The sequence below is a fragment of the Schistocerca americana genome, chromosome 1 (genome assembly GCF_021461395.2).
Source record: "Schistocerca americana isolate TAMUIC-IGC-003095 chromosome 1, iqSchAmer2.1, whole genome shotgun sequence".
NCBI lineage: Eukaryota > Metazoa > Arthropoda > Insecta > Orthoptera > Acrididae > Schistocerca > Schistocerca americana.
In genome coordinates, this window is record NC_060119.1 from 1,029,903,804 (window position 1) to 1,029,918,516 (window position 14,713).

Consider the following 14,713-nt stretch of genomic DNA (forward strand, 5'->3'; position numbering starts at 1 on the left):
AATGCATCGTTGTCACATTGGAAAGTGCTGATGAATGAAAGTTCCTCTACCATGTGCCATGTGTTCCATGTATGCTGCAGGCTATGTGATTGATGCAGCACACTGTAAGCAGGAGAATGGTCTGGTATTCACTTTGGGAACAAGCTGAGATGGTGTCTGTGTATGACCAAACAGATGGAAAATGGTAGAGAGGCAGCACGGCAATACCAAAACAAGTGCTCTCATGGACACCAACCACATCATCCAACATTTCAAACCCTTTTTGGGCAGTTGTGTGATCATGGATCCTTTCAGACAGAAGAACATGCAGGGAGGGAGTTGACTTGGCACACACTAGATTTGGAGGACCGAGTTCTACAGGATATTAAGACAAACCCTAGTACAAGTTTCAGGCAAGTTGTCCGCCAACATGGTGTAAGCCAAAGTACAATTATGTGTATCTGACAGAATAGGAGAGGTGGGAAGGAATCCCATACAGGGAGTGGACACAAGAAGACTGAGCTAGAGGCATTTGGAATGATGACATTAAGATCAGCTTCTCTGGAAGTAATGGAATTAAGTACATCTGTTGTCAACCAGGCAAAGACTTGTTGACTGCCACTATCAAGCATCCCATCAGTGTCATGGTGTGGGGCCGCATGACGCAACATGGCACTGAATGTCTACAAGTATCACAGGGCAACATTATGCCAAGAAGTACCAAGAAGAAGTCTCAGTGTTGAAATTGCTGTCCTCTGTTAGGTTTCAAGGTTACAACAATCAGTGTATCTCTCAAGAAGAGAGCACAGCACAGCACTAGAATCAAGAGAAATGGTTTGCTGAACATCACATATGTGTGCCAACTGTGGGCTGGCAAAAGTTCCAACCTCAACCTGATTGAGAACTTGTGATCAAGACTAAAAATTATGGTTTCATGATGGAATTTCAGTAATGAGAGGGAGCTGTTAGAAGCCATCATGAATTCAAGGCTCAAAATGTTCACACAGAATATCTCTGACTGGTAGACTCCATGCTGTGCAAAGTCAAGGCAGTGATTACAGTAAATCAAAAGGATATCCAGGAAATACTGAGAACCACTGAAATAAATTTTGTATCAAATAATTTGTAACTTTCTGAAATTGTTGGTTTGTGAGTATTTTGTTTGATTTTTACTTATATTTAATTAATTTTTTATTTTAATTCAAAGTTTTGAGCAGTGGACATTAGAGCATATTTCCTGAAACTTTGTAATAAATTATAATGTACATTTTAGTTAAAATAAACCCCTGAATGCAATGTTCATTGAGTATACTTTTATTTTATTATTAGTACCATCAAATGTTAATTATACAACAATTCCAAATAAAAACTATTTCCACAGCCATTTAAAACTACAAAATAACTAGGTGGACACAGAATTCTGTGACAGTGGAATATTTAAGAAAGTAAAGCTGCACATTCATTACAGAAAAAGTGTCCAGTTATTTAAAATGTTGTTCTATTTTTTCTCAACAGAAGTACATATTAAATAACTACATCCCAACAGCAAACAATGAGGGCTGATGGGCAAACAAAGTATGATTCTGAATTAGGACATTATACTCCATACAGTGAACCACTACAAATAGTAGAGATGTATAAATACCTGGAAATTACATTACAAACAACATCAAATCTTTTGGCATACAAAGTCAGGAAAGAGCAGCAGCAGCAATCAAAATCTCATATAATATCCCTAACATTACCAATATATCAACAAGCACAACAATGCCACTATTCTAAGCAGCAGTCATAGTATATGGAATAGATATCATGTGGGGAAAATTAAGGGTCGGTGATTTGAAAAGAACAGAAAAAGTCAAGATGATATTAATGAAACAGTTTATAAGAGTAGGATCATCTCGACTTAAATATGAACTCTTGGAGAAGACTTATTTCATAGACAACATCAGATTACCCCACTGGCTACCTTCTGCAGGACCATATCATGAAGTGATTAACTTCATAGATCAGAAGAAGAAGGAAATAGATGTAAGAGTTTTACAACACACCAACCATGCTGGATGACAGCTGGGTCAGAGACTGCAGGAACCAGACACATGTAACAACAAGACTCGCAATACACGAGTACCATCATAAAATGTGTACCAAACACAAATTCCAAGAACCGACTGAAGGGTGTAAGTATGTTCTACGCATACAAGGATGTAAAAAATATCATATTTTAGTATATATGAGAAGAACAAAAACTGTACAGGACTATAGCAAAGAATAAAATTTGCTTAAACTTGTATACTAATGCTCAATCTAAGTGCACTTTTCTCATTAAATTTGAATCTCGACAGTTAACAGCCAATTATAGCCACTGAATCATATAAATAAACAGATGAATGAATGATGAATAAATGCTACAGAAAATATAACCCTAGCATTACTTTGATGTTCATTTAAACTAAATTTTCTCTGATTTGTGATATGATATGAACTTGTGCTAAGGCTTACTTATGGTAATACTGAGAAACTTCAGCCATAAACACGCATATTGCAAAGTCTAGGTTGGAATATCAACAAAATTATGAAAAGGGTAGATTGCTTCTGTTTAGTTGCAGACAGGCATGACAAAAGACTGTTACACATTAGAATTTTTGCCAAAGCCTTCTTCAGAAAGAAAAATACCCACACATTCACACAAGCAAATACACCTCACCCACCCACGACCACTATCACCGGCTGTTTTGGCTAGAATGCCTCAGAGCATATGCAGTTTGGACAGTGATAAGAAAACACAGGAAGGGAGAGAAAGAATGGACACTGAGTAGAGTAATGCCTTAGAGAACAGCAACAAAAGAGCACATGAAACAGATTGTACACCTTGTGTGACATAAACAACAAGAAATGTAGTATTTACTACATTAGTACTTCACATTCTACAATTTATTTTTCAGTGGAGAAACTAAAAAAATGGCTCTGAGCACTATGGGACTTAACATCTGTGGTCATCAGTCCCCTAGAACTTAGAACTACTTGAACCTAACTAACCTAAGGACATCACACACATCCATGCCCAAGGCAGCATTCGAACCTGTGACCGTAGCGGTCACATGGTTCCAAACTGAAGCGCTTAGAACCGCAAGGCCACACCAGCCGGCGGAGAAACTAATATTATATGTATTTTGTCACATGTGTAAGTCATAGTTGCTGCAAAGATTACAACTGCTACAGATCAATAAACAGAATAATGACACTTGACATTATGCATAAATTTGTAGATTAAAAAAATATCATTACAGTCATTACATTGCACAGATTCACACTTTATTACTAGTTTTGATCATAAGCAATGGTCATCTTAAGGTCTAAAAGTAAAAAAAGATTAGTAAATAATTAATTTTTTGGGCCCGGCTGCCATGACAGCACCCAGAAGCAGTGGCCATCTGAGTGTGAGTGGTGTTTATGTGAATGTGTGTGTGTGTGTGTGTGTGTGTGTGTGTGTGTGTGTGTGTGCAAGTGTGTGCGAGTGTGTGTGTGTGTGTGTGTGTGTGTGTGTGTGTGTGTGTGTGTGTGTATGTATGTGGATGGGTGGGTGTGTGCACGTGCACATGTGTTCTACTTTGGAAGAAGAACTTTGTCTGACCGCTTAAGTACTTTGGCAGTCTTCATTGTGCCTTTTTGTGACTCGATGACTCCTCTATGTGCTGAGTATCAGCCTGTCCTTTCCATATTGTTGTTATTTCATCCTACACCTTCTGTTATTTTATTACTTTAAATGATATAGATATTTCAAAGCAAACATGTTACAATTGTACTGCATACTGAAATTACATAGATTGCCCTATGTTTAAAATATATATCTAAAAGAGTACCTGATTGATTATCAGTACTGAAAAGTCACAAATCTTCAGAAAGGAGAACATAATCAAAGTTGTACAATAAAGGAAACATCACAAAAGTATGCTTGTAAGCATATTCCATGGTATGAAACACACTCAACCCACTATGCAGGATGCAAGTCCATAATCATGAATAATGTGTAGGGGAGGGATGAAGTTGTGAGGGGAGAGGAAATACTGGTATATGTATTATTAAAATATAACAAAAAAAGTGTCTAAAAGGGGTAGTACAAATGATCTGGAATTAAGAAGGAAAATAAATAACAAAATTTAACATTAATAAGTGACACATTTTGTTTATACTTGTAAACAAAATAAAACGTTGAATGAAAACATAGAGTATGTGCAGTTTCCACCAAATGGTGTCTGGAGTCTGTTGGGCTGCTTGCAGCCATGATGCCACTCAGCCAAGTTCCAGCAAGAGCAGCAAGCTGCTAAGTCTTGTTCTGCCGAGTGGGGCTGTGGTGAAAGTCGTGAAATGCTGTTGATCAGGCTGTTTAAGTACAGCCTCAAAGTTCTTGAAGCACACTGAATTCTTGAAGTTACACTAGAAATTAAGTACTTTATCTGGTTCCTTCAGGTGATGGCAACATGTTTAAAAAATGTCCTTTAAACGTCATGTGTAAAAGTTCAAGATGTGTCTCTGTTGGTCTGATGGAGAGTTTAGTTTCATTCAGATGATCTCCAAATGCTGTCCTATTATTTCATAGTACTGTGTTCTTCAACCCCTTAATATGACAATTTTTTTCAAATTAAGCTAAAAAAATGTTTATTTAAGGAAAACATCCTATCCTGAATGACATTACATAAAGACATATAAAGGTAGTATTTAAAAAGCAAAATAATGAGTTACAGAATTTTTGAAGAACACCAATAATAAACCCTTGAGCATACTCGTGTGCTGGACATTCACTAAAATACCCTGAAACTTGAAGTCACTTCTTAGTTTCTGTGTAGCTACGAAGTCTAACCATGTATTTCATAATGGTTTCCTGTGAACGTAAATCTTGGAGGAGCTGGGTGGAGCACACTGAATGTATTTATCTCATAACAATGAAGAGTTCTTGTCACTCAAATGATGACCTGCCATTACTTTCAGTCCCTAATACAGTAACATCACATTCTTCTTCACTTTCTGAGCCGCTAAATTCCATGCCAAACTCAGGATCACTGTAGACATCATTTTGGAAAGCATTGCCTAGACAGCAATACAGGAAAGAGATTGAAAGCATGTGGTTTGTTGTTGAGCATCCAAAGCTGCACACAATAAAGACAATGAATATAGCAGCAACTACCTCAACAAAAACATGACAGCCTTGCTACAAGTGTAAGACAGCAGCCAGGCTACAAATGTTGGGCCAGGTGCTCTCTTGCGGTCAAATGCTTAACTATCAGTGCTGAAATTGATATAAGAAGAGTTTTATTTTTCCGAAGGTCTGTTCTTAAGTTGCCCAAGTGTACTCAGGCTTTTAAGTCTCTGCCAAAATAATAAAAACGAGGTAATTCATGATTTTATATTATGGGGTTAAACTGGATCTCAAAAGTTCTGCCACTCTGACCAATATACTGTTTATGAGAGTCATTGCAGTTGACCGTAGAAATTCATGACACACCTAATTTGCAACTCATATTTATTTATATCATGTTTTAACCTAAATCAAAGATTTTTACTTGTGCAAAAGCATATTCTTTAATCTGTTTTCTGAAATTGTTGTGTTATTGTATCTGACATCTTTCCTCTTCATTTTACAGGCATATATATTGATTTATGTACCTACGCTCATTTTTTTAAAATATTAACGTCTGTTCTCTACATGTACTCTGTTTTCATTTTCTGAAACATTTTAGTAACTATTTCAAGCATGTAACTACTGTTCACAGAGACTTTTTTAAGAATGGCTATTTCATTTTCCTATCTTGCTCACAAAATGGTAGTTCGAGCAGTCCGTTAATTAAGGAGCAAAAATGTGGGATTTTATATACAATGAGATGCCAGAATGTAAGGGATGTAATGAGATCTTAGCAAGTGAGTTTCTCATAAATGCTGGATCTGTGCTTACCATCTTATTTAGCGAAATCACATACAGGAAACTGATCACCTCTTGCATTTACGTTGAACAGCAATTTTGTCTTGGGGTGAAAAGCATTAAGCTTCATGACACCTTCAATGATTTCATTTACATTCCCTTTGAATAATAAGATGAAATCATCCACACATGGATGACAGTATATTATTTCACTAGCAAACTTTGGATTTTCATTGCAAAATTTCTGCTCTCTATGGTTCACGAATATTTCTGCCATAACACTAGCAAGGGCGTTACTAGCTGTTAGATCTGATTGGTGGTAAATTTTACCATAAAAATAGAGTAACTGTAAGCTGTTGCCAATTACAACAATTCTATTAACTCCATTGTTTCTCCTACAGATACCTTTTGTGCACCAGTAGCTGTTTTTAATTAAATTGCGGGTTTCACTGTGTGGCACATTTGTACACAGATTTACTACATCAACTAACACAAACAATTAAATGTTTCAAAAAATTAAAACAGAGAACATATGAAGAACAGACTGTTATGTTAAAAAATGAACATCAAGTGCAAAAATCAAAGCACTTGCCTGTAAAATATGGAGCAAGGGTGACACAAACAATAACTCAACAATTTTGTAATACAAGTTTAAGAATAAGTTTGCATAAGTTAAACTCTTTGATTTAGGATAAAATATGGTAGATATAAATTCGAGCTGCAAAGTTAGTGTGTCATAAGTCTCTAAGATAAAGTGCAATAACTATCACAAACAGTATATAGATCAGAGTGGTAGATCTTTTGAGACCCAGTTTAAAGAACACACAGCATGATGAAATAATAAGACAGCATTTGGAGATCATCTGAATGAGACTTAACATTCTGTCAGACCAATAGATACACATCTCAAAACTTAAGACACAGTATTTAAGGGATACTTTTTTAACATATGGACATCACCTGAAAGAACCAGATAAAGTCTTAATCTCCTATTTGACTACAAAAATTCAGTGTACTACAAGAATTCTGTACTTAGACAGCCCAGTCAGTAGCAGCTCACAACCTTCTCTGCAGCCCCACTTGGCAGAACAAGACCTCAGCAGGTCACTGCACTCACTGGTGACTGGCTGACTGGCAGCATGGCCGCAAGTAGATCGAGCTCAGTGTACATGAGCCCAATACACCTCAGATGCCATCTGGTGGAAATTGTCCACGCACTACATTTTAGTTCAGTGTTTTATTTTATTTATTAATCTAAATGAGCTGTGTCATGTATTAATGTCAGGTTTCATTATCTGTTTGCTTTTTAATAGACAGTTCTCTGTTATGCTTTCATAGTGCACATACCAGCATTTTCTCTCTCCTACCACCTTCCTCCCTCCCCCAACCCATCATTCATTGCTATGGATTTGCATCCTGCAAAGTGGGTTCAGTATCATGCCTGATGCCATGGAATCCACTCACAAGCATACTTCTGTGCTGTTACCTTTATTGTAAAACTTTATGTTTTTCTTTCTGAAGAATCGTGACTTTTTACTACTCTTGATTCATCAGCTAATATTTTATGTATTTTATATTTTAGACAATGTTAATCCTTGTTATTTCACTATGTAGGTATAATTTTAATGTCTTTAATTTTTAATTTTTTTCTATCTATGTCATCTAAAGATATAATTATTTCTTAATGTTTCATTTCATTTTATTTTATTTTCAGACCTGAAGATGATCACTGTTTATGATTCAAACTAGTAATCAAGTGTGATTTTGAGCAACTAGATTCTCTTAGAGAATATGTAACCTGTTATTGAAGTCTGCAGATATTAGATGAACATGAAATAGAAACAGAATATTTTCTGAATCACATCTACATAGAGTCATCTACATAAAGTCATAGCTTTCTGCGAGATGAGAGTAAATTTTTATCAAATTTCCTAGTATTTGATAAATACTGGATCAACATCCATCCATATATGAATAAACTATCAACTTTATATAAACACTGGTAGCTAGCTGTTAATATAGAGAAATGAAACAATGTTTACTTCACAAAAGATAAAAATTTAATATAAGATCAAAGTGTTACAATTTGATTCAGTTACCATGACTGTGTAAGAGTACAATGTGCAATGATCATGTAAGATTTATTCTAGATAAAGCAAATGGTGGAGTTCAGTGTACAGATAGGATTTGGGATAACTGCCACTTTTCTGTGAAAGTGGCTACTTACAAATCATTTCTAGCAGATGTAGCAGAATAGTCCTCATGTGAGTGTGAGGTTCATATCACGTTGGATTAACAGGAGATAGCACAAACAATCACAAGACTGCCCATGGGATAATATGGTGAGAATACTAAAAATCTCATTTCATTACCACAAAACCTAGTTTAAACATTCTAAGAAGCAGTTTTTAGATTGGAAGCTGCAAACATTCATCAGCTTCCTTTGCACTGCTCCTGAGGAGACACAGTATGAATAAAATCAGATCAATAACAGGTTGCATGCAGAGGCATACAAGCAGTTACTCTCCCCACATTCCATCCATGAATGGATCAAGAAGAAACTAAAATATATGATATGATAAAAACTACCATTTGGCATACACTTTAGAGCATAGCACCAGATGTAGACGCAACAATCCAGAAGGTTTATTCCACCACTTGTCCCAAGTGACATGTTTTGGTGTACATGTGTCAATATTTCTCACTGAGTTGATTTACATTTTCCTCTAAATGTTTGAGACATGTAATGCATATTACAGGGAATGACTACACAAATAAAATCTGCTTAAAAAACAAATACAAATATATTCATAATGAGGAGACATCAAAAACAGTACATGCAGATATACTACAAAGTGCTATGATCCAATTTACTCACACCTATCACACTGCATCCCAATATGGGGATATGCTACAGATACCCATGTTCAAAAAGTGGAGAAACTACAGAAGAAAGCATTCAGGGGCACAGCTAATTTACAACAAGACAGTCACGAAAAAATCCATTCAGAAAATTAATACTAACTCTCCTGCACTATATACATTTGAAACAATAATGCAAGTAAACATAAATTGTGCTTCATTTAACAAATTATAATACAAGGTGTAAGAGTGATTACTACATACGAGAAACACAGCTTCATTTAACTGACAAGACGCCTATAAATGGTGGTTACTTTTACCACAACACACTCCCAATCAAAATACAATTATACAAAGGACACCACTATTCCAAAATAAATTAATGAAAAATATGAGCTGTTAATTCATGTGAATTAACTGAATGTAGAACACAAACACTATGAAAACAAGTAAACCTTTGGATTTTAGTAGGCATTCTTACAAACCGTGCAAGCGGTAGATTCATAGATTACAAATTAATACAATAATTACAAATTTAACAATATGGCTCACTGGTTAATATAATTTAGGAACTAACACAATGCAGGAGGAAAATACACAGATAAAGAACGTTGATTTGATTGTTATTGCATATTATGTGTCTATAATGACTAACCGTATTACAGTTAAAAGAAACTGAGAAGAGACTATCTATTCAGTTAACTATGTGCATCATGTCGTTGAAAGGAGTATCAAGCTATCACACAGCTTTTCACCAAGAACACTAATCTGCCATCTACCGTATTTCATTTTTTGAATCACTTACTGTAAAAAATGATAGAAAATGACCAGAAGGTATGATGATTAGCAGCAGTAAAATTATACTTAAAATAAAACAAGTATGATTCTTGTGCCTCTCAACAAATTCTTCAATAAGCACAACTTACATGTATGGATGCCTATATTTGTCACTGTTTGTTGTCAGCCAGGAGGTAAGAAATCTGCATTAAAACTGGGCCCTTAATCATAGACCACTGTGCTATAGGAATTCTCTAGAAATTGACACTTATATATTGAGTAACTCTGCTCCACACTGAATAACAGGTTAATTCTGTAATAATATGACAACTGCTAACATGAAGTTATTAACAGCTCATAATTTGAGTATGTACCAAATAACAAACACTAATTTTCTTTAGAAGTCTGTCACTCCATTTATGAGTAAAAAGAGTACAATGCATTGTGTGAAGAATCAGAAAAGAAGAATAGCATTATAAGCTGATTAATATAAGGTGCACTGCTATCCCAAAGGAAGAAATATTTTCAAAATCAGTATGGCATAATCATCTTTGCAGCTGCTGTGTTTTTTCATGTCTTATTTTTTTCTAGAATTTAATTATATAGTGGAAAGTACTGTCCAAAAATATATGTGATGTTGCAGTAAAGAACCAAGTTTCCCATATCAGTTACAGTCAGAAACAAACATGGTGCAAGAAAACATCTAAGCTTTAAAAAAGGTACTACGAAAAAGATAATCCTATTAGAAAACTAATGAGGGTAGAATATGTCTGACTGAAAAGTGTAAATCCTCCCTCAGCTACTCTTTTGGCCTTTTAGTTGTCAGAAATGCAGTATTTTATGATGCTATGAATCTGTATGTTTTAATGTTAGTACATTATAATCTTGCAACACACCACAAGCATTAAAGTTTTTATGCAAACAATTAATAAAATAATTCACATATCTTAAACATAAATATTTTTGAATGTTACCACATAACAGCCTGTTATTCACTTCTTCAAATGTATTCCCATTTTATGCTGCAGAGAGAGAAATACACCACTCACAATATGATCTGTGTACCTTCTCCTGATGAGGGCTGCCTTCTCTTTGGTAAATAGGTGGGGGTACCAGGTGGTGGAGGTGGCCCTATGCAGGGTATCCATCCCACACGTGTTGTCATCACTGTCCACTACATTGTTCCTCACTGCACTGTGTGTCTGACTGAACTATTTCACAGAGTGTTGAACACTAAGAGGCCCAGACAAAGCAACAGGCATTCTGAAATAGCTTTGCTATAAATGTTATTTACCACCACTGGGGAAAACCCCTTCTCCTCTCTCTGACTCTCTCCTCTTCCTGTTGTGAGTCCACAGTTGGCAGCAGTGTAGCCAGTAGGGTTATGTATAGTATTTTAGGAGCAACAAAAACACAACTTGAGTGCTGAGCCTTCCTACTATTTTTTTCGCATAACAAGCTTTTGAATGTATGATCCAAGTATCCTACAAAGCCTGTCAAGAAAATTTTGAAGGTTCCAGAACTTGTAAAACGTCTGTCTGGAAATTCCAAACCAGACATCAAAATGTGTTTTACATAATATATAATAATGATTATTTAAAACAGATTTTTAATTAGATTACTAAAGTTTATTTTTGGAGTTCTCTGAGTTCATTTTCTTGACACAGAAGATTAGTTCTTTTTATTATCTTCTTTGGATTCTGAACTTCAGTGTATATATAGCGAATTGCGATATGAAGTTACTCATGACCTTAAATTACAAATGTACTCAAATATGATAACATTTTAGTGATTAGTAGACACCTGATAACACAAAAGTACTAGTGGTCAGATGAATAAAACTCTTCACAAGAAATAATATTTCACTGCCAGGGTTATGTCAAATATGTAATACCATAGGTATGTGGTTACATCATTAAATTAATGTTAAGTAGCTGCAGTTATAACTTTTTGCTTTAAAATTATTAAAAAAATTATAGATAAGTTTGATAAATGACACATGGTCTTTTTGTGGAGGAAAAACATGAGAACAGGAAATCTTACCTTCATGGATCCATTTAACTGATCTCTTCTTACGATTTACATACATGGACTGGCCCTTGCTTTGTTGATTGCTAATATCACTGAGAGAATTTGATATGCGCCTGGCTAACTCCACTTGATCTTCAACTGTTGGGTGGTTTGGGGAATAAAAGCTGGATGATGCATACATTCTCCCTGAAAGGAAAAAAAGGGTTTCCTAGACACTTTAAAATGAAGTATGTATATAAATGCTTTTTGCACTACATTTAATTTTTTGTTGGAAATAGTTGATAACCTGCAAACAAAATGAAAAAATTCTTATTGCTTTAATTTTAATGTTTCTATCTTTCCTAATGAACTTAAAACTTGTAAAAGTTGTTAATGTTTTCTGGGAAATGTACTTAATGGGAAAGTATTGAATTAGAAATTCTGTCATTCCTATTTGATCACATGTAACCAGTTGTTCTATATCTTACCCATCGACAATACAACTATTTTATGAAACAAATTTACAGTTGCCTTCCAAGTAAACATCTTATGTCATTGTGTATCTGCACAGTTTTCCTTGGTTTTATTGAAAAAAGTGGAAATGTTACTATACACAGAATATGCAGCTTGAACACTGACACAGAAACATCCAATCCCTGACACCAATGAAACAAAAATAAAAGGGAACACACTAGTCTACTGCAATTTTCTAACAGAGTGACAAAATATATAGAAAATACCACTCAAAATAGTTTTCTGAATGAGCTGTTCCACTGCTATATCACTACAGTTACTGCTTACTGTGTCGGGAAGGGGTGACTTCTCCTGAGTCAGAAGCTGGTGTAAACAGCTTCTCCAAATCAATAGCCTTGTGGTGTGAACCATCTGTTGAATTTTCATCCTGAAAGAAGAAACAACACTGTGGTGACTGCATAATAGAATAAGGAAGAATAATAATGAAACATTATTAAATACAGAGATTCCTACAAAGTATACACAGACTTTGTCATTTACTAAATTAACAAGTAATAAATTTTACTGACTTTATACTTGTGGCAATTTCAGTAAAAAATAATTTAAGCTTTTTTAAGGTAAGCAGTAATGAATTGCAGATGAATTTGAATCAGAGCTGTGCTGCTGATATGAACGTTTTATAAATGGGTTTATAGTGACAGTAACACTGAAAAAACAAATTTTAGAGTGTATTAATATACTTTCTTTTTCTGTTAGACAAGTTAGTGTATCATTTTATACTGCAAGTACACATTAGAAAGTACAAGCAGACTATTTGGAGAAAGGGCACATGTATGTCTTCGGGTCAATTGGTACACATAAAGTTAAATTAATTTCTTACAGATGGGTTTACAAGCTGTTTATAACAGAAAAGGTTAATAATGAAGTGCATGAATGGTTTATATTGAATACAGAATAAACTAAATTCACCATGGATATTTTCTAATTAATTACTGCTTTTTGTTTATAATCCATATAATAATATTAATGTATAAAAAGATAATAACCAACACAACCAGCAGTATTTATTACCTTCAAATGACACTGATGCATGCTGGCCAAAAGGAAAACATTTCTGATTTATTACTAAATGAACCATTAATTTGAGAAAAGATAAACTGAGGATAAACCATAGCACAAAATAATGGCACAAACACCTGCTTTCATGAGATTTTAATAACTTTTTATGCCATTTTGATGCAAAAGCTTTCTTTAAACTTCCATTCCACAGCAGGAAGAAAGGAGCTTCAATTTGGAACTACTTTGACTGTTAAGGTCATTCTTCACACATGATGCATGCTGGCTTATGATTGTTTTAACATTCATCAATGTAAATTTCGCTTACAGAGAGATTTTGTGATAAACATAAATCACTAGAGTCCAGATTATGAGTAGACTTGGTACAACTTATCTTCCTGCAATAATGTTTTCAGTTGTGAATAAAATAGTTATGTAACAGTTTTCCCAGCCACTTAAACTTTCTCGCCATTGCAAGTTTTTACTGTCTGTCTAATTTCTTTGGCCCTTTCTCTCAAATGAATAGAAAAATTAAGCTTATTCTGTCTAGTATTTGCTTGAGGAATAGAGGTAATTCCTCGTGCAACACTTTTGATGACATCACTTCAGCAGTTTAGACATCAAATATGGGATTACATTTTTCAAGAGCGATTCAGTTGGAGTCACAGCTCTGAATGGACATCTCCTAAACTATCTCACAAAGCTACATAAAGATGCGCACAATGAACTGTGAGGCTTCTAGGTTAGTATTCATCAAATTACCATCATGCATATGTTGAATGTGTATCAGCAGAAGTTCAAACCTCATTCTAAAGTAAATTCTCCTAGAGTATTTTCCAAAAATACTAAAACTTTTCAAGTTATTTCCATGGAGGGGAAACTATAAAATTTCGAAAAGGCAGGTTATAATCTGCAGATTATTCTCTCCACAAAACTATTGGTTAAGCTGGGTTGAATATCGGATGAACTATATTTACATTTTGAAGCCACTGTACAGTGCATGACAGAAGGGCCACTGCTCCTCCTTTAGTCACTCTCTGTCTCAAGTCATTCACTGATGGGATGAGGAAAACAGACTGTTTCTGTATCCGCCTTAAAATCTCTCTTCTGTTATTTTCATGATCCGTACGAGAGATGTAAAATTGGTGATGGAGAACTGTTGCGCAGTCCAGTGTGCGATTTGCAGAGGGGGATGGGGGGGATTCCCCCCCCCCCCTCCCCCCCTCTGCATCAGACCATCCCCTACTCTGGTGTTAGTTTATGCGTCCCAACCTGGGATGTTTATTTGCCACGCACTGGAGTAAAACCTTACATATAATTTAAATTTGTGGAGCCGAACACTGAAAGTTTTTAATAAGTCTTACTATTAATACTATTAATATGTGTCAGTTTTCTATCATCAGAATAAGTACAGCTTTTCACAAATGTGCCTCTACTTTTTGAATTCCCCTAGTATACCTGTATGTAGAGGATTTTGTAAATAAGCTTTACCTATAATGTACTTTTAAAGATATAACAAGGGATGGCTTTTCTGATAGTGCATGTGCGTGAATAGTGAGTTTCGGCATTAACATCTATTTATAAATAGCTGTTTAACCATGCGTAACGCCACGGTCCAAGCTACTAACATATATAATT

General features: G+C 35.1%; 1 protein-coding gene across 9 annotated transcripts in view; it reads right to left on the reverse strand.

Moving 5' to 3' along the window:
* The window catches only part of LOC124616597 (probable basic-leucine zipper transcription factor N), a 424,224-nt gene that overhangs the window by 61,376 nt on the left and 348,135 nt on the right, over nt 1-14,713 (reverse strand). For all 9 annotated transcript variants that reach the window (XM_047144956.1, XM_047144949.1, XM_047144970.1 and 6 more), the window contains 2 exons: nt 12,347-12,446; nt 11,579-11,752 (listed from right to left, as the gene is read on the reverse strand). In XM_047144956.1, the coding sequence (XP_047000912.1) occupies nt 11,579-11,752; nt 12,347-12,446 (274 nt within the window). The remainder of the gene's footprint in view (nt 1-11,578; nt 11,753-12,346; nt 12,447-14,713) is intronic.